General features: G+C 38.9%; 2 protein-coding genes across 3 annotated transcripts; one reads left to right on the forward strand and one right to left on the reverse strand.

Moving 5' to 3' along the window:
* The first annotated feature begins 12,909 nt into the window (after window positions 1-12,909).
* On the forward strand, window positions 12,910-15,053 carry LOC149663937 (uncharacterized). 2 transcript variants are annotated; one of them, XM_089842118.1, is made up of 3 exons: window positions 12,910-14,208; window positions 14,418-14,870; window positions 14,946-15,053. In XM_089842118.1, exon 1 carries the CDS (start codon window positions 13,126-13,128, stop codon window positions 14,146-14,148), a length of 1,023 nt encoding a protein of 340 aa, XP_089698244.1. In that variant the 5' UTR covers window positions 12,910-13,125; the 3' UTR covers window positions 14,149-14,208; window positions 14,418-14,870; window positions 14,946-15,053. The 2 variants fall into 2 exon arrangements, with proteins under 2 accessions (XP_089698244.1, XP_089698243.1); XM_089842117.1 differs by having other exon boundaries at window positions 12,910-14,870.
* Window positions 15,054-19,103: 4,050 nt separating this feature from the next.
* On the reverse strand, window positions 19,104-21,247 carry LOC149663938 (uncharacterized). Its single transcript, XM_089842119.1, has 2 exons — window positions 19,287-21,247; window positions 19,104-19,211 (listed from the first exon to the last, which is right to left on the reverse strand). Exon 1 carries the CDS (start codon window positions 21,029-21,031, stop codon window positions 20,009-20,011), a length of 1,023 nt encoding a protein of 340 aa, XP_089698245.1. The 5' UTR covers window positions 21,032-21,247; the 3' UTR covers window positions 19,104-19,211; window positions 19,287-20,008.
* Between the last annotated feature and the right edge of the window lie 387 nt (window positions 21,248-21,634).

A 21,634-nucleotide genomic window follows, 5' to 3' on the forward strand; every position in this document is an offset into this window, starting at 1 on the left:
AATTACATCTCTTCCAGTTAATTTCATAAAACATATCGTGTCAGAAGTGGGATTCGAATCCAGGCCCTCATTCAAGGACCAGAATACACAGATTCACGTTGCGAACGATGGAAACTGAGTCCCTTGAGTCTGGCGCCTTAGACCGCTCGGCCACCCCGACTTGGATTCATTCAATTGGGACGTTTTATAAATTACATCTCTTCCAGTTAATTTCATAAAACATATCGTGTCAGAAGTGGGATTCGAACCCACGCCCTCATACGAGGACTAGAATACACAGACTCACGTTGTGAACGAAGGTAACTGAGCCCCTTGAGTCTGGCGCCTTAGACCGCCCGGCCACCCTGACTTGGATTCATTCAATTGGGACGTTTTATAAATTACATCTCTTCCAGTTAATTTCATAAAACATATCGTGTCAGAAGTGGGATTCGAACCCACGCTCTAATACGAGGACAAGAATACACAGATTCACGTTGCGAACGATGGAAACTGAGTCCCTTGAGTCTGGCGCCTTAGACCGCTCGGCCACCCCGACTTGGATTCATTCTATTGGGACGTTTTATAAATTACATCTCTTCCAGTTAATTTCATAAAACATATCGTGTCAGAAGTGGGATTCGAACCCAGGCCCTCATTCGAGGACCAGAATACACAGATTCACGTTGCGAACGATGGAAACTGAGTCCCTTGAGTCTGGCGACTTAGACCGCTCGGCCACTCCGACTTGGATTCATTCTTTAGGGACGTTTTATAAATTACATCTCTTCCAGTTAATTTCATAAAACATATCGTGTCAGAAGCGGGGTTCGAACCCAGACCCTCATTCGAGGTCCAGAATACACAGATACACATCGGGAAGGAATGAAACTAAGCCCCTTGAGTCTGGCGCCTTAGACCGCTCGGCCACCCTGACTTGGATTCATTCAATTGGGACGTTTTACAAATTACATCTCTTCCAGTTAATTTCATAAAACTTATCGTGTCAGAAGTGGGATTCGAACCCACGCCCTCATACGAGGACTAGAATACACAGACTCACGTTGTGAACGAAGGAAACTGAGCCCCTTGAGTCTGGCGCCTTAGACCGCTCGGCCACCCCGACTTGGATTCATTCTATAGGGACGTGTTATAAATTACATCTCTTCCAGTTAATTTCATAAAACATATCGTGTCAGAAGTGGGATTCGAACCCAGGCCCTCATTCAAGGACCAGAATACACAGATTCACGTTGCGAACGATGGAAACTGAGTCCCTTGAGTCTGGCGCCTTAGACCGCTCGGCCACCCCGACTTGGATTCATTCAATTGGGACGTTTTATAAATTACATCTCTTCCAGTTAATTTCATAAAACATATCGTGTCAGAAGTGGGATTCGAACCCAGGCCCTCATTCGAGGGCCAGAATACACAGATTCACGTTGTGAACGAAGGAAACTTAGCCTTTTGAGTCTGGCGCCTTAGACCGCTCGGCCACACTAACTTGGATTCATTCAATTGGGATGTTTTATAAATTACATCTCTTCCAGTTAATTTCATAAAACATATCGTGTCAGAAGCGGGGTTCGAACCCAGACCCTCATTCGAGGTCCAGAATACACAGATACACATCGGGAAGGAATGAAACTAAGCCCCTTGAGTCTGGCGCCTTAGACCGCTCGGCCACCCTGACTTGGATTCATTCAATTGGGACGTTTTACAAATTACATCTCTTCCAGTTAATTTCATAAAACTTATCGTGTCAGAAGTGGGATTCGAACCCACGCCCTCATACGAGGACTAGAATACACAGACTCACGTTGTGAACGAAGGAAACTGAGCCCCTTGAGTCTGGCGCCTTAGACCGCTCGGCCACCCCGACTTGGATTCATTCTATTGGGACGTGTTATAAATTACATCTCTTCCAGTTAATTTCATAAAACATATCGTGTCAGAAGTGGGATTCGAACCCAGGCCCTCATTCAAGGACCAGAATACACAGATTCACGTTGCGAACGATGGAAACTGAGTCCCTTGAGTCTGGCGCCTTAGACCGCTCGGCCACCCCGACTTGGATTCATTCAATTGGGACGTTTTATAAATTACATCTCTTCCAGTTAATTTCATAAAACATATCGTGTCAGAAGCGGGATTCGAACCCAGACCCTCATTCGAGGTCCAGAATACACAGATACACATCGGGAAGGAATGAAACTAAGCCCCTTGAGTCTGGCGCCTTAGACCGCTCGGCCACCCTGACTTGGATTCATTCAATTGGGACGTTTTACAAATTACATCTCTTCCAGCTAATTTCATAAAACTTATCGTGTCAGAAGTGGGATTCGAACCCACGCCCTCATACGAGAACTAGAATACACAGACTCACGTTGTGAACGAAGGAAACTGAGCCCCTTGAGTCTGGCGCCTTAGACCGCTCGGCCAGCCCGACTTGGATTCATTCTATTGGGACGTTTTATAAATTACATCTCTTCCAGTTAATTTCATAAAACATATCGTGTCAGAAGTGGGATTCGAATCCAGGCCCTCATTCAAGGACCAGAATACACAGATTCACGTTGCGAACGATGGAAACTGAGTCCCTTGAGTCTGGCGCCTTAGACCGCTCGGCCACCCCGACTTGGATTCATTCAATTGGGACGTTTTATAAATTACATCTCTTCCAGTTAATTTCATAAAACATATCGTGTCAGAAGTGGGATTCGAACCCACGCCCTCATACGAGGACTAGAATACACAGACTCACGTTGTGAACGAAGGTAACTGAGCCCCTTGAGTCTGGCGCCTTAGACCGCCCGGCCACCCTGACTTGGATTCATTCAATTGGGACGTTTTATAAATTACATCTCTTCCAGTTAATTTCATAAAACATATCGTGTCAGAAGTGGGATTCGAACCCACGCTCTAATACGAGGACAAGAATACACAGATTCACGTTGCGAACGATGGAAACTGAGTCCCTTGAGTCTGGCGCCTTAGACCGCTCGGCCACCCCGACTTGGATTCATTCTATTGGGACGTTTTATAAATTACATCTCTTCCAGTTAATTTCATAAAACATATCGTGTCAGAAGTGGGATTCGAACCCAGGCCCTCATTCGAGGACCAGAATACACAGATTCACGTTGCGAACGATGGAAACTGAGTCCCTTGAGTCTGGCGACTTAGACCGCTCGGCCACTCCGACTTGGATTCATTCTTTAGGGACGTTTTATAAATTACATCTCTTCCAGTTAATTTCATAAAACATATCGTGTCAGAAGCGGGGTTCGAACCCAGACCCTCATTCGAGGTCCAGAATACACAGATACACATCGGGAAGGAATGAAACTAAGCCCCTTGAGTCTGGCGCCTTAGACCGCTCGGCCACCCTGACTTGGATTCATTCAATTGGGACGTTTTACAAATTACATCTCTTCCAGTTAATTTCATAAAACTTATCGTGTCAGAAGTGGGATTCGAACCCACGCCCTCATACGAGGACTAGAATACACAGACTCACGTTGTGAACGAAGGAAACTGAGCCCCTTGAGTCTGGCGCCTTAGACCGCTCGGCCACCCCGACTTGGATTCATTCTATAGGGACGTGTTATAAATTACATCTCTTCCAGTTAATTTCATAAAACATATCGTGTCAGAAGTGGGATTCGAACCCAGGCCCTCATTCAAGGACCAGAATACACAGATTCACGTTGCGAACGATGGAAACTGAGTCCCTTGAGTCTGGCGCCTTAGACCGCTCGGCCACCCCGACTTGGATTCATTCAATTGGGACGTTTTATAAATTACATCTCTTCCAGTTAATTTCATAAAACATATCGTGTCAGAAGTGGGATTCGAACCCAGGCCCTCATTCGAGGGCCAGAATACACAGATTCACGTTGTGAACGAAGGAAACTTAGCCTTTTGAGTCTGGCGCCTTAGACCGCTCGGCCACACTAACTTGGATTCATTCAATTGGGATGTTTTATAAATTACATCTCTTCCAGTTAATTTCATAAAACATATCGTGTCAGAAGCGGGGTTCGAACCCAGACCCTCATTCGAGGTCCAGAATACACAGATACACATCGGGAAGGAATGAAACTAAGCCCCTTGAGTCTGGCGCCTTAGACCGCTCGGCCACCCTGACTTGGATTCATTCAATTGGGACGTTTTACAAATTACATCTCTTCCAGTTAATTTCATAAAACTTATCGTGTCAGAAGTGGGATTCGAACCCACGCCCTCATACGAGGACTAGAATACACAGACTCACGTTGTGAACGAAGGAAACTGAGCCCCTTGAGTCTGGCGCCTTAGACCGCTCGGCCACCCCGACTTGGATTCATTCTATTGGGACGTGTTATAAATTACATCTCTTCCAGTTAATTTCATAAAACATATCGTGTCAGAAGTGGGATTCGAACCCAGGCCCTCATTCAAGGACCAGAATACACAGATTCACGTTGCGAACGATGGAAACTGAGTCCCTTGAGTCTGGCGCCTTAGACCGCTCGGCCACCCCGACTTGGATTCATTCAATTGGGACGTTTTATAAATTACATCTCTTCCAGTTAATTTCATAAAACATATCGTGTCAGAAGTGGGATTCGAACCCAGGCCCTCATTCGAGGGCCAGAATACACAGATTCACGTTGTGAACGAAGGAAACTTAGCCTTTTGAGTCTGGCGCCTTAGACCGCTCGGCCACACTAACTTGGATTCATTCAATTGGGATGTTTTATAAATTACATCTCTTCCAGTTAATTTCATAAAACATATCGTGTCAGAAGCGGGATTCGAACCCAGACCCTCATTCGAGGTCCAGAATACACAGATACACATCGGGAAGGAATGAAACTAAGCCCCTTGAGTCTGGCGCCTTAGACCGCTCGGCCACCCTGACTTGGATTCATTCAATTGGGACGTTTTACAAATTACATCTCTTCCAGCTAATTTCATAAAACTTATCGTGTCAGAAGTGGGATTCGAACCCACGCCCTCATACGAGAACTAGAATACACAGACTCACGTTGTGAACGAAGGAAACTGAGCCCCTTGAGTCTGGCGCCTTAGACCGCTCGGCCAGCCCGACTTGGATTCATTCTATTGGGACGTTTTATAAATTACATCTCTTCCAGTTAATTTCATAAAACATATCGTGTCAGAAGTGGGATTCGAATCCAGGCCCTCATTCAAGGACCAGAATACACAGATTCACGTTGCGAACGATGGAAACTGAGTCCCTTGAGTCTGGCGCCTTAGACCGCTCGGCCACCCCGACTTGGATTCATTCAATTGGGACGTTTTATAAATTACATCTCTTCCAGTTAATTTCATAAAACATATCGTGTCAGAAGTGGGATTCGAACCCACGCCCTCATACGAGGACTAGAATACACAGACTCACGTTGTGAACGAAGGTAACTGAGCCCCTTGAGTCTGGCGCCTTAGACCGCCCGGCCACCCTGACTTGGATTCATTCAATTGGGACGTTTTATAAATTACATCTCTTCCAGTTAATTTCATAAAACATATCGTGTCAGAAGTGGGATTCGAACCCACGCTCTAATACGAGGACAAGAATACACAGATTCACGTTGCGAACGATGGAAACTGAGTCCCTTGAGTCTGGCGCCTTAGACCGCTCGGCCACCCCGACTTGGATTCATTCTATTGGGACGTTTTATAAATTACATCTCTTCCAGTTAATTTCATAAAACATATCGTGTCAGAAGTGGGATTCGAACCCAGGCCCTCATTCGAGGACCAGAATACACAGATTCACGTTGCGAACGATGGAAACTGAGTCCCTTGAGTCTGGCGACTTAGACCGCTCGGCCACTCCGACTTGGATTCATTCTTTAGGGACGTTTTATAAATTACATCTCTTCCAGTTAATTTCATAAAACATATCGTGTCAGAAGCGGGGTTCGAACCCAGACCCTCATTCGAGGTCCAGAATACACAGATACACATCGGGAAGGAATGAAACTAAGCCCCTTGAGTCTGGCGCCTTAGACCGCTCGGCCACCCTGACTTGGATTCATTCAATTGGGACGTTTTACAAATTACATCTCTTCCAGTTAATTTCATAAAACTTATCGTGTCAGAAGTGGGATTCGAACCCACGCCCTCATACGAGGACTAGAATACACAGACTCACGTTGTGAACGAAGGAAACTGAGCCCCTTGAGTCTGGCGCCTTAGACCGCTCGGCCACCCCGACTTGGATTCATTCTATAGGGACGTGTTATAAATTACATCTCTTCCAGTTAATTTCATAAAACATATCGTGTCAGAAGTGGGATTCGAACCCAGGCCCTCATTCAAGGACCAGAATACACAGATTCACGTTGCGAACGATGGAAACTGAGTCCCTTGAGTCTGGCGCCTTAGACCGCTCGGCCACCCCGACTTGGATTCATTCAATTGGGACGTTTTATAAATTACATCTCTTCCAGTTAATTTCATAAAACATATCGTGTCAGAAGTGGGATTCGAACCCAGGCCCTCATTCGAGGGCCAGAATACACAGATTCACGTTGTGAACGAAGGAAACTTAGCCTTTTGAGTCTGGCGCCTTAGACCGCTCGGCCACACTAACTTGGATTCATTCAATTGGGATGTTTTATAAATTACATCTCTTCCAGTTAATTTCATAAAACATATCGTGTCAGAAGCGGGGTTCGAACCCAGACCCTCATTCGAGGTCCAGAATACACAGATACACATCGGGAAGGAATGAAACTAAGCCCCTTGAGTCTGGCGCCTTAGACCGCTCGGCCACCCTGACTTGGATTCATTCAATTGGGACGTTTTACAAATTACATCTCTTCCAGTTAATTTCATAAAACTTATCGTGTCAGAAGTGGGATTCGAACCCACGCCCTCATACGAGGACTAGAATACACAGACTCACGTTGTGAACGAAGGAAACTGAGCCCCTTGAGTCTGGCGCCTTAGACCGCTCGGCCACCCCGACTTGGATTCATTCTATTGGGACGTGTTATAAATTACATCTCTTCCAGTTAATTTCATAAAACATATCGTGTCAGAAGTGGGATTCGAACCCAGGCCCTCATTCAAGGACCAGAATACACAGATTCACGTTGCGAACGATGGAAACTGAGTCCCTTGAGTCTGGCGCCTTAGACCGCTCGGCCACCCCGACTTGGATTCATTCAATTGGGACGTTTTATAAATTACATCTCTTCCAGTTAATTTCATAAAACATATCGTGTCAGAAGTGGGATTCGAACCCAGGCCCTCATTCGAGGGCCAGAATACACAGATTCACGTTGTGAACGAAGGAAACTTAGCCTTTTGAGTCTGGCGCCTTAGACCGCTCGGCCACACTAACTTGGATTCATTCAATTGGGATGTTTTATAAATTACATCTCTTCCAGTTAATTTCATAAAACATATCGTGTCAGAAGCGGGGTTCGAACCCAGACCCTCATTCGAGGTCCAGAATACACAGATACACATCGGGAAGGAATGAAACTAAGCCCCTTGAGTCTGGCGCCTTAGACCGCTCGGCCACCCTGACTTGGATTCATTCAATTGGGACGTTTTACAAATTACATCTCTTCCAGTTAATTTCATAAAACTTATCGTGTCAGAAGTGGGATTCGAACCCACGCCCTCATACGAGGACTAGAATACACAGACTCACGTTGTGAACGAAGGAAACTGAGCCCCTTGAGTCTGGCGCCTTAGACCGCTCGGCCACCCCGACTTGGATTCATTCTATTGGGACGTGTTATAAATTACATCTCTTCCAGTTAATTTCATAAAACATATCGTGTCAGAAGTGGGATTCGAACCCAGGCCCTCATTCAAGGACCAGAATACACAGATTCACGTTGCGAACGATGGAAACTGAGTCCCTTGAGTCTGGCGCCTTAGACCGCTCGGCCACCCCGACTTGGATTCATTCAATTGGGACGTTTTATAAATTACATCTCTTCCAGTTAATTTCATAAAACATATCGTGTCAGAAGTGGGATTCGAACCCAGGCCCTCATTCGAGGGCCAGAATACACAGATTCACGTTGTGAACGAAGGAAACTTAGCCTTTTGAGTCTGGCGCCTTAGACCGCTCGGCCACACTAACTTGGATTCATTCAATTGGGATGTTTTATAAATTACATTTCTTCCAGTTAATTTCATAAAACATATCGTGTCAGAAGTGGGACTCGAACCCACGCCCTCATACGAGGACCAGAATAGTAGTGATAGCTACCTAGATATGCAGAGATCCAAGATGGCCGCCACCCCAAGATGGCCGCCCTCTCCCCATCCACCAGACTCAAACCAAACTTCCAAACAAAGATTAAGCTAAATTCCTACCTGATCAACCCTACCTTCCAGCATGCTATGACTCTTTAGAGGGGTTTTACCCACTTTTCCCCCAAAACAAGCTCGGCTAACCCTCGGAGGGTGAAGTTCTTTTTGCAAGATCCCCGTTTAAATTTAAGACCCAAGATTACGTTATTGTATGAGAAAATCTTACCTGACATACCCTGCCTTCCACCGTGCTATGTCACCGTCTATGAATATTAACGGGGGTCGGTTTTACCCCATTTTTCCCCAAACAAGCCCGGATTAACCCTCCAACCAAAGATTGAACCATAAAAATCCTACCTGACTTACCCTGCCTTCCACCATGCTATTAAGGGGGTTTTTACCCCCCTTTTAATAGCTCCAGACTACCACGAGTTCCTACCTTGTGTTATTTTCAACACCCATGACGTCATCTTCTTAATCAAAACAAAAACAAGCTATATTCAACCTTGGCGTCATCCTCCAATCTTACCCTGCCTGCTAGGGTGCTAGTAATGGGCGGTACTCCTTTAATAAACCCAAACCAGCCCGGACTTTAAAAAAGCTTACCTCCAGTCCTACCTTCCAGCGTGTTATTAAGGGTAAATGACCTATTTAATAACCCTCCAAACAAGCTCGGACTACCGGCCCTACCGGTAAAGCTGCTTTCAACCTGAACATCCATGACGTCATCCTTCCAACTCAAACTAATATGAAATTATTGGCGCCATATTTAAAAAACTTCTCTCCAGCCCCGCCTTCTAGCGGACTATTTTAGTAACCATTAATAGCCGTAACCCGTTCAATGGACATAAACAAGTTGGGACCATCCCTACTAGTAAAGGATGTTTTTTCCCTGGCCAACTATGATGTCATCCTCTCAACTAATATTAAATTATTGGTACCATATTTATTGGCCTTCTAGTGGGCTATTTTAGTAACTATTAAGGTAATTCATCCATAGAATCAATTAAAACAAGGCCGGACCAGACCTAGTCAGAGAGGGTGCTTTCAACCTGGGTGACTATGACGTCATCCTCCAGACTATGACTCAAACCAAAACTTAATTATACATGACCTCGAGCCCTGCCTTCTAGCGGGCTTTTTTAGTAACTATTAAGGGAATTTACCCATGGAACAAATCAAAACTAGCCCGGATCAGTCTAGGTTTGCCTATGTAGAGGTTGTTGCCCACGAAAAAAAACCAAAACAAACAATCCCTGCCAGCTTGCTATTTTACGCCTTTGACTGAACTTTAATTTAAGGGTTTCCAAACAAGTCAAAACACGCCCAAACTTGTCCGGGCCAACCAAGTTTTGTCCAGACAAGTTAAAACTAGCCTAAACTAGGCTGGGCCAACCAAGTTTCGTCCAAGTATAGATTTATCCCCCCGTTCATTGGACTAATAATGGGTGGATTACTAATGGTTCAGCTACCGTTTGATTACTTACCCATGTAGATGTTCCAACGATGATGTTTTAACTAGGATACCCCGTTGGCTTAGCGAAAATAAATGTTGTAAGAGGTTAGTTGGCAAAAAGCAAGGTTTTTTAATGCGATTAACGAAGAGGTAGCGGGTTCGAATCCCGGTGGAACAATAAATAAGCCCGGATTAACCTGAATTCGTATTCAGGGTGTTACTGTTTTATTAATTGTACTTAGATTGGATTATTTACCCTGACTACGCCATTAATACGGGTACCCAATTAACCAGTCTTAACTAACCGGGTTTACCTTGACTCGAACACGTACACAACGTCGCTGTTTAAATTTTCCCGCCATCAATTTAGTGTATTTTATTATTCGTCGGCAAAAAAACTTGATTTTGAGACAAATCAACTTTGTTTCCTTCTAAGTCAAAAGTTAATGAAAAAACAGACACACATTTTAAAAAAAACAAAAGATATTTACTCTTGCGTCTTGTACAAAAATTAAATACAAAATAAACAAATGAGTAGCCAAACAAAGGCGTTATTTGCGTTCTTAAAGTGTCCATATATTTATACAAAGGAATTCATTTCTAAATACCTAAATTTTCCATTTAGCCGTTAAGAGAGAGAAATTTGGAGTGGCGCGAGTTTTATTCGCCTCAATATAGCCAGGGGCAAAAAAAAGAGATTCTAAAGAAAGAAGGTCATTCTTCGCGTCTTCAGTGAGAGATATTTCCGGAAGCGTTTTACCAATTTTAACGAGACTAGAGTTTTAAACTAGATACAGAATAAATCTTAATACATTTTTTAGCTTTAACAACGACAAATAAGACGGGAAAACTAATATTTTCATCCTTTTGTCAGGCGAAAAAAAAACCTCAAATATTAGCCAATTAGTACGATCTTTAAGGGAAGATCCTGCTCCACATTCCGAAAACTCAAAACATTTAATCTGCATCAAGAATGCGTAAGGCAGAGCAGGAACCCCCCTTATTTTAGCATTCCTTAACTACTTTACTTTACGAGAGCCACCAAATAACCCTCATCAGACCCACCTGGATTATGAATCTCGACAAGTAAACAAGCGGGTTTTTTGTCGCATATAAAAAGATTTCCTGTAAAGCTTTTACAGAAAAACCCCATTATGTGACAAGAAACTCGCTTCCTTGCCTATTGAAACTCATAGATTAAAGGTAAATGATAACCCATTGGGGGGCCCGCGTAATTCCCGGAGAAAAAATCCGAGCCACATCTCGACAAAATATTAATAATCCTCAAAAAGCGGGCTGCAACAAAAAGAAGAAATTAGCTAGTCTGGTACGTACCAAGTGGCTGTACATACCTAGTCACGCTTCGGAACTTAGCCATCAAAAAATCCCTGTTTTTTTGAAAACTGTTAATATAGAAAACATTTGGCTGCGAATCCATAATTTTGGAAGTGACGAGCCCCTCTTTATCGCTTTTTACGGGCTAACGATGGTATTAAAGTATCGCCAACAAGATTCGCGATACCGCCGTCGAATTCAACTTAAATATTCAAGAAACTTTTCTCACAAATATATATTGCTAAGCCTAAATATATTTCTATAGTTTACGCGCCAAAAAATAAGAGATTCTACCCCGTTACTCACCGATTGTAAAGAGAGACGCATTCAGGGTTTCAAAAAGTTTAAATTGTTAACATTTAAAAAACCCGTATATATACCGGCAAAAAAATTAGGTTACCCCACCCTTTTTTACGTCTAGTCTTGTACTCGCCTTGATTTTCTTTTTTTCCCCACTACAGAAAGCCAGTTTTTTTTCGGAGTAATTTACTTTCTCTTTTAGCGGCGAAAGACTCGCAAATAACCCTGAAGGAAGGAGTGAAATATTTTCGTAAACGTTTACCTTACTACAAAATACCTAGGAATGGTTTAAAGTTACATGTTGGGTGGGTCAAAGAAATGGATAAAATAAGGGAAGGATGTGTCTCGATTTAAAAAAAATCACCCATAGATTGCTTACCTGTCCAATTTTTTCTATTACAAGGAATCCCAGTTGGATATTATGCTAGAGGCAAACCTCTGAAATTGATGCCAATGATAATTACGTCAATCATAGAGGTGATTAAATTGAATATACTTTAGAGAGTGGAGGGGGGTTTAAAAAAACTTTTGCTTAGTAACTCATTTTTTAAGCTGTAAAATTAACGTGTTGAATAAATTTGTTTCCTTTTCTATTTTTATACTAGAGCTATCTTTGGAGTCTGTAATAAGTATACATGTCTCTAAGTAAAAAATATTATAGATATTATAGGATAATTCATTTAATCTTTTGTGACTTAATTATAGTCCTTCTAGAGATTATGTTTATAAATATATCGAAATAAGCAACCGTTACTCTTCCAAACAAATAAGAAACATGACTAGAAGCGTAGATAAATATTAAAATAAGCTAGCCAATCATTTTTGACAAGTTATGTACTTTGAAATATAACTCTAAGGTAACGCAAAAGAAAAAATCCTAATGTATTTATGGCTGAAAGGTGAAAAAAAACAAAGCGACTATAATAGAGAAAATTCTTGACATGTCCTATATGACAAATTAATTGTAACACTGTTTCGTGTGTTTCTCAGGTTTTCGAGTATTAACTCGCACATTTTGATTTATGGCAAGCGAAAAAACACCTTGTATAATGGGAGGAGTAGATGTTAAACTTTCCGCTAATAAATTCATAATTGACTTTTACATATATATTTATAAAGTTAGAAATCTCTATTTAGCTCAAGGTCCTAGTTTTTTGTATGCAGAAGCTTGTTTGGGCGTGTTTTGAATAATTAAATTTGAATAAGCCAATACTTTCAAGATTTTAAAATTCAATAAATAGGAAAAAGTTAATTAGGCATAAAATTAGAAATCTCTCCGAGGTCTAAGATTTTTTCGTATGCAAATAATTCAAAGAGATCGTGTTATATAAAAGGTTAAAAAGGAGTTACTTTGATAGAAGCCCGAGGGGACAAATATTATTCGTATGCAAAAGCTTGTTTGGGTGTGTTCTAAATAATTTAATTTGAATAATTCACATAAGATCGCATTATATAAAGAAAAAATTTTAATGAAGGTTAAAAGTAATTATTTTGGGAGGGAGAAAAAGGGTTTTTTAATATGATATAAATCTAAATAATTGTATATTAATATTAAACTATAGGAGTATTTTTTATATAGGCAGGTATGGCATCATCCTTTATAATTTTTAGTATCAACTCCACAATAAATAAAAATGTATTTTTGGGGGGCATAAATAATATCGATTTTTTGGAGTATTTAAGACCAGTCTCGATACTTTCTTCATTCGAAAATTTTCTAGACGCTTTCTGTCGCTTTACAAGCTCTTAAACACTTGTAAGTAATGTTTAGTTTAATTCCTTGCGGTCGCTCTATGATATGGAGGGTGAATAGAAAGCTCTATGACAATCCTGATTTAAAGGATTTTACTTGGGATGATTTATTTAGAGATGTTTGGGATAAAAATACTTTAACGGACGCGCAGAAAAGGAATATTTGGCGTAAAATGACAGGGGCATACAATGCTTCTTTCTTAGTGTTTACGATTCAAGACGTCTATAATCACCATTATAGACCTGACGCGAATTTACTCCACGCTCTCGTTAGAGGTTGTTCCAATTACACGGACCATATGTTTTTTAAAGTCGAAAACGATGGTATCTTTACTAGCTGGTGGTTCAGCCCCAACGCGAACAAATTTTGGTTTTCAAACCCATTTTGCATACAGGAGCGAAAAGAACGCGATAGAATAGAAAGCTACGAAATACAATACGATATGGCAGTTGATTATACCTTCAATGCTCTGGAGGATTTATGCTGGTTGAGACTATTTCGCCAACACAGAATCCTGGAAAAACCCCATGTCCAGTTTGCATTGCGGCTCATTTCTAAACACCTTTTCCAAGCTCGCGTTTTTGTCAGCGTAACCCAATTTTTTACGACTATTAACAACCCCCAAAACAATAGCTCGGTCCGAATAAGTAGATTTACAACGTGGATAGTTCCCCCGCAAACCTTTTCTAAAATAGAGTGTCCGTACGGACCCATACATCACGCTTCGGTGAAATGTACAGCGCGTTATTGGTATTACGGAGGCTATTGTTTTCACGAAGAAGCGTTCTATAGACGTGTCTTAGACATGTGTTTTAAATTATGCTTGCTGCAACTCACGAGGATAAATAGACCGTGCCCTAAAGAAAAGACTCACTTTCGACAGTCCTTAGCTAGATGGTATTTAAAGAAAGCCATGTATATAGCGGGCGTAGCTCGCCTATATTGCAATACCACCTGGTGTTTAACATTATCAGACATTATGCAAGGACTGATAGACAGCGACGCGTTACCCTTTTTAGTAACGTTGATTTAAAATAATTGAATGGTCAAGCGACGGTGAAGATTTAAAACGGCCGGCGGATAAAGACAAACAGTGAGCTCAAGAATTACAATAACAAACTGGTCCTTAGATTTGATAATTACCCGAATTATATGTTTTTTAATATTAAGGCTGTTAATTTATTCTGTAGTATATTAGAATAGGGTTATAATTAACTTTGCGTAGTTATATATAAGTTCCAGTTTAAATAGTACAGAGACTAGTTGCGATAATACAATTGTGGTGAAATTTTTTTTTATTAGAAATTCTAATCCATCTTTAAAGCGCCTTTATTCTCCAAAAAAAAATGTAAGTAATATATTTGATATAAATATATTTGATATAAATATATTTGTATGTATTTCTTTTCAAAACTTTGGTGATAATTTAGGGCCAGCGTCGAGAGCTTTGTGGACGTTATTAAGAAGCAAGGCTATGCCCTCATGCCCCGTAACGGGCATCTTTATTGTCCACATTGCGAAGGGACATTAAAGGATATGCCCGACTATGGCCAATTAAATTACTATTGCACGACGCGCGAATGTAATTATTTTAGAAAATGCGTTTTAGTCCAGTGCAAACAATATATCAGTTTTGCCAAGCGTAGCGACCAGCGGCATTTGCTTAGCACACGGAACTTTTGTTCACTTTGCGGTGAATTTAAGTACCGTGTAAAAGACATATGCCCGTGTTACGAGTGGTCCTGTGATTGACAGGTAATTCTCAATTGGTACTATTATTTGTTTTAAAAAGTGTAAATTTTTGACTGAATGTTACTGTATAAAATTTAGGTTAAGTCTCAACACAAGGATGCTGTTGTTTTTTATTTTTTAATTAATTTTATATTTTTTATGTTAATTATTTTAGTTATTTAAATTCTATTTTTCTATGTTAATTTTTTCAGTTATTGAATATTTTATTTTTCTATGTTAATTTTTTAGTTATTTAATATATTATTTTTGTTAGTGATTAAAATATATTAGTTTTAAAATAAATTATTTATAAAAATATGGTTTTATCATTTTAATTATTGTATTTTGACATGCAAATGTATACATAAAAAAAAAGGTTCATATTGATACAAGACGTATTAATTCTCATCTAAATTACCTTTATAACCTCAAAAAAAATAATCGCACTAAAGTTTACTTTAAAATTAGACAGATCTTAATGTCTGGAAGTTTTAAAAAACCTTTAATAATCTCTGAATAGCGGGAACAGGCAAGAGGTCTTTAAAAAACCTGTTCTCATTTTTTAAAGAAATGTCTGGAAATTAGTTTAGCCTAAAGTGTTTAAGAGAGTAGTAATGCGGTAAAATGTTGTGTCTCGTGTGATGATTTCATAAGCGAATAATATTACAGCCATTTATAAATACTGGACGACATAACACAGCGATGCATCAGCAATTTGACCCATCATATTAGAAGACGTTTAAAAAATCTCCAGTTTAAGCAACAAAATAAGCAATTAAAACAAGCCTAATGATTCTCTTTCGGGGACAAACAACTTGGAACTATTTTCTGTAACGAATTGCCTTCAATAATTTAAGCGAGGTCAACTTGGTCTAGATTATTTCGATGCTGGAAAAATTAAATATTAACATTGGATTTCATTTAGAAAGCTTTTCACGCTTCAAAATTTGAATTTAGTTCACAATTGGTCAGTTATCTAGGGTAAAAGTTAAGTAATACTTCAGGCCTTTTCACGCCAGCGAATGTTTGTAAATTTGTTCTAGTTTAGACCGTGCTGCTGACTTGGGTGTAACAATTTTTTCAAATATATTAGTACTTCTTCCGCCACTTAGATGTACAAAAACAACTAAATTCAATTTGATAAAATACGTTTTATGTTAACGGAACATTTATATTCAACAGGGCTCGTTCGTTAAGGTGTTAAAAATTTAATAATAAATGCATGCATGTTTTAAAAAATTGAAAATAGGCAGAGATTTTGCATGACTTTTTTTCCTTCATTACATTTGCAAGTGTATTTGGAACTATCTTGAGACACAGAACAAAAAATATCCGTACATTCGCAACTAATATCCAGAACACAATGCGCGTTATTTTTGGCTCAAATTTCCTTCCCCTCTCACTCGCAACCATCCTCGCATTTTTCCGTTTTCACTTAAGACCAATCCCGGGTAACACTCGCATTTATAAGTACTGTTATCGGAAGAATTGGGGTTGCAAACGGTTTTGATGTCGGAAAAATTATCATTTCCCTCGATTTCGCATATATCGACGCACTACAAATCGGAATCAGGGATCAAACCAATGGAACATTGGCAATAATACGTGGCGTTATTAGATTCATTAACGTGACATTCTGCATTAAGATTCTGACATTCAATATCCCCTTTTGCTTCGCCAATGTCAACGCAAATGCTAGCCTGACTATCATAGTGACCAGCTGAGCATTCGCAGTAAAATGTAGTATTTTCATGACTCGATACGACGCATTCGGCTTTAAGCTCTGAGCAGGCATTATCTCCCATAGTTTTACAAATATTTTCGCATGTTTGGGTATTATCCTCGAACAGTCCAGCATGACATTCGCAGTAATACGTTGAGTTATTAGTTTCATCAACACGGCATTCGACTTTAAAATCCTGGCATTCACTGTCACCTTTTACTCGGTAGATATCACCTCAAATTAGGTTTTTTTCATCTTCGAATAGCCCGGCGGGACATTCACAGTAATAGGTTGATGTGTCAGTTTGATTAACGGCATTTTGCTCTACGATTTTGCCACTCACTTTCTTTTAAAAACATTAAAAATCCCCAGCGATTTTTAAAATGCATGAATTTTTTAGCGTGACATTCGGTATTAAGATTATGACATTCAAAAGCTGCTAAAAATTTTATAACAAAGGCATGAATTTTTTTAAGAAAAATTTTAAATTTTAAAATTTTTTAAAATTTTAAAAATCACCGGGGATTTTTAAAATTTTTCTTAAAAAAATTCATGCCTTTGTTATAAAATTTTTAGCAGCTTTTGAATGTCATAATCTTAATACCGAATGTCACGCTAAAAAATTCATGCATTTTAAAAATCGCTGGGGATTTTTAATGTTTTTAAAAGAGAGTGAGTGGCAAAATCGTAGAGCAAAATGCCGTTAATCAAACTGACACATCAACCTATTACTGTGAATGTCCCGCCGGGCTATTCGAAGATGAAAAAAACCTAATTTGAGGTGATATCTACCGAGTAAAAGGTGACAGTGAATGCCAGGATTTTAAAGTCGAATGCCGTGTTGATGAAACTAATAACTCAACGTATTACTGCGAATGTCATGCTGGACTGTTCGAGGATAATACCCAAACATGCGAAAATATTTGTAAAACTATGGGAGATAATGCCTGCTCAGAGCTTAAAGCCGAATGCGTCGTATCGAGTCATGAAAATACTACATTTTACTGCGAATGCTCAGCTGGTCACTATGATAGTCAGGCTAGCATTTGCGTTGACATTGGCGAAGCAAAAGGGGATATTGAATGTCAGAATCTTAATGCAGAATGTCACGTTAATGAATCTAATAACGCCACGTATTATTGCCAATGTTCCATTGGTTTGATCCCTGATTCCGATTTGTAGTGCGTCGATATATGCGAAATCGAGGGAAATGATAATTTTTCCGACATCAAAACCGTTTGCAACCCCAATTCTTCCGATAACAGTACTTATAAATGCGAGTGTTACCCGGGATTGGTCTTAAGTGAAAACGGAAAAATGCGAGGATGGTTGCGAGTGAGAGGGGAAGGAAATTTGAGCCAAAAATAACGCGCATTGTGTTCTGGATATTAGTTGCGAATGTACGGATATTTTTTGTTCTGTGTCTCAAGATAGTTCCAAATACACTTGCAAATGTAATGAAGGAAAAAAAAGTCATGCAAAATCTCTGCCTATTTTCAATTTTTTAAAAAATGCATGCATTTATTATTAAATTTTTAACACCTTAACGAACGAGCCCTGTTGAATATAAATGTTCCGTTAACATAAAACGTATTTTATCAAATTGAATTTAGTTGTTTTTGTACATCTAAGTGGCGGAAGAAGTACTAATATATTTGAAAAAATTGTTACACCCAAGTCAGCAGCACGGTCTAAACTAGAACAAATTTACAAACATTCGCTGGCGTGAAAAGGCCTGAAGTATTACTTAACTTTTACCCTAGATAACTGACCAATTGTGAACTAAATTCAAATTTTGAAGCGTGAAAAGCTTTCTAAATGAAATCCAATGTTAATATTTAATTTTTCCAGCATCGAAATAATTTAGACCAAGTTGACCTCGCTTAAATTATTGAAGGCAATTCGTTACAGAAAATAGTTCCAAGTTGTTTGTCCCCGAAAGAGAATCATTAGGCTTGTTTTAATTGCTTATTTTGTTGCTTAAACTGGAGATTTTTTTAAACGTCTTCTAATATGATGGGTCAAATTGCTGATGCATCGCTGTGTTATGTCGTCCAGTATTTATAAATGGCTGTAATATTATTCGCTTATGAAATCATCACACGAGACACAACATTTTACCGCATTACTACTCTCTTAAACACTTTAGGCTAAACTAATTTCCAGACAATTCTTTAAAAAATGAGAACAGGTTTTTTAAAGACCTCTTGCCTGTTCCCGCTATTCAGAGATTATTAAAGGTTTTTTAAAACTTCCAGACATTAAGATCTGTCTAATTTTAAAGTAAACTTTAGTGCGATTATTTTTTTTTGAGGTTATAAAGGTAATTTAGATGAGAATTAATACGTCTTGTATCAATATGAACCTTTTTTTTTATGTATACATTTGCATGTCAAAATACAATAATTAAAATGATAAAACCATATTTTTATAAATAATTTATTTTAAAACTAATATATTTTAATCACTAACAAAAATAATATATTAAATAACTAAAAAATTAACATAGAAAAATAAAATATTCAATAACTGAAAAAATTAACATAGAAAAATAGAATTTAAATAACTAAAATAATTAACATAAAAAATATAAAATTAATTAAAAAATAAAAAACAACAGCATCCTTGTGTTGAGACTTAACCTAAATTTTATACAGTAACATTCAGTCAAAAATTTACACTTTTTAAAACAAATAATAGTACCAATTGAGAATTACCTGTCAATCACAGGACCACTCGTAACACGGGCATATGTCTTTTACACGGTACTTAAATTCACCGCAAAGTGAACAAAAGTTCCGTGTGCTAAGCAAATGCCGCTGGTCGCTACGCTTGGCAAAACTGATATATTGTTTGCACTGGACTAAAACGCATTTTCTAAAATAATTACATTCGCGCGTCGTGCAATAGTAATTTAATTGGCCATAGTCGGGCATATCCTTTAATGTCCCTTCGCAATGTGGACAATAAAGATGCCCGTTACGGGGCATGAGGGCAGAGCCTTGCTTCTTAATAACGTCCACAAAGCTCTCGACGCTGGCCCTAAATTATCACCAAAGTTTTAAAAAGAAATACATACAAATATATTTATATCAAATATATTTATATCAAATATATTACTTACATTTTTTTTGGAGAATAAAGGCGCTTTAAAGATGGATTAGAATTTCTAATAAAAAAAAAATTTCACCACAATTGTATTATCGCAACTAGTCTCTGTACTATTTAAACTGGAACTTATATATAACTACGCAAAGTTAATTATAACCCTATTCTAATATACTACAGAATAAATTAACAGCCTTAATATTAAAAAACATATAATTCGGGTAATTATCAAATCTAAGGACCAGTTTGTTATTGTAATTCTTGAGCTCACTGTTTGTCTTTATCCGCCGGCCGTTTTAAATCTTCACCGTCGCTTGACCATTCAATTATTTTAAATCAACGTTACTAAAAAGGGTAACGCGTCGCTGTCTATCAGTCCTTGCATAATGTCTGATAATGTTAAACACCAGGTGGTATTGCAATATAGGCGAGCTACGCCCGCTATATACATGGCTTTCTTTAAATACCATCTAGCTAAGGACTGTCGAAAGTGAGTCTTTTCTTTAGGGCACGGTCTATTTATCCTCGTGAGTTGCAGCAAGCATAATTTAAAACACATGTCTAAGACACGTCTATAGAACGCTTCTTCGTGAAAACAATAGCCTCCGTAATACCAATAACGCGCTGTACATTTCACCGAAGCGTGATGTATGGGTCCGTACGGACACTCTATTTTAGAAAAGGTTTGCGGGGGAACTATCCACGTTGTAAATCTACTTATTCGGACCGAGCTATTGTTTTGGGGGTTGTTAATAGTCGTAAAAAATTGGGTTACGCTGACAAAAACGCGAGCTTGGAAAAGGTGTTTAGAAATGAGCCGCAATGCAAACTGGACATGGGGTTTTTCCAGGATTCTGTGTTGGCGAAATAGTCTCAACCAGCATAAATCCTCCAGAGCATTGAAGGTATAATCAACTGCCATATCGTATTGTATTTCGTAGCTTTCTATTCTATCGCGTTCTTTTCGCTCCTGTATGCAAAATGGGTTTGAAAACCAAAATTTGTTCGCGTTGGGGCTGAACCACCAGCTAGTAAAGATACCATCGTTTTCGACTTTAAAAAACATATGGTCCGTGTAATTGGAACAACCTCTAACGAGAGCGTGGAGTAAATTCGCGTCAGGTCTATAATGGTGATTATAGACGTCTTGAATCGTAAACACTAAGAAAGAAGCATTGTATGCCCCTGTCATTTTACGCCAAATATTCCTTTTCTGCGCGTCCGTTAAAGTATTTTTATCCCAAACATCTCTAAATAAATCATCCCAAGTAAAATCCTTTAAATCAGGATTGTCATAGAGCTTTCTATTCACCCTCCATATCATAGAGCGACCGCAAGGAATTAAACTAAACATTACTTACAAGTGTTTAAGAGCTTGTAAAGCGACAGAAAGCGTCTAGAAAATTTTCGAATGAAGAAAGTATCGAGACTGGTCTTAAATACTCCAAAAAATCGATATTATTTATGCCCCCCAAAAATACATTTTTATTTATTGTGGAGTTGATACTAAAAATTATAAAGGATGATGCCATACCTGCCTATATAAAAAATACTCCTATAGTTTAATATTAATATACAATTATTTAGATTTATATCATATTAAAAAACCCTTTTTCTCCCTCCCAAAATAATTACTTTTAACCTTCATTAAAATTTTTTCTTTATATAATGCGATCTTATGTGAATTATTCAAATTAAATTATTTAGAACACACCCAAACAAGCTTTTGCATACGAATAATATTTGTCCCCTCGGGCTTCTATCAAAGTAACTCCTTTTTAACCTTTTATATAACACGATCTCTTTGAATTATTTGCATACGAAAAAATCTTAGACCTCGGAGAGATTTCTAATTTTATGCCTAATTAACTTTTTCCTATTTATTGAATTTTAAAATCTTGAAAGTATTGGCTTATTCAAATTTAATTATTCAAAACACGCCCAAACAAGCTTCTGC

The sequence above is a fragment of the Phalangium opilio genome, unplaced genomic scaffold (genome assembly GCF_054372755.1).
Source record: "Phalangium opilio isolate 3A_F unplaced genomic scaffold, DU_Popi_V2 ptg000061l_1, whole genome shotgun sequence".
In the NCBI taxonomy this organism is placed as follows: domain Eukaryota; kingdom Metazoa; phylum Arthropoda; class Arachnida; order Opiliones; family Phalangiidae; genus Phalangium; species Phalangium opilio.

Excerpts from the sequence above, each read along its gene's own strand:
- LOC149663937 (XM_089842117.1), top strand. The coding sequence starts at position 13,126 with ATGTTTAGTTTAATTCCTTGCGGTCGCTCTATGATATGGAGGGTGAAT.
- LOC149663938 (XM_089842119.1), bottom strand. The coding sequence starts at position 21,031 with ATGTTTAGTTTAATTCCTTGCGGTCGCTCTATGATATGGAGGGTGAAT.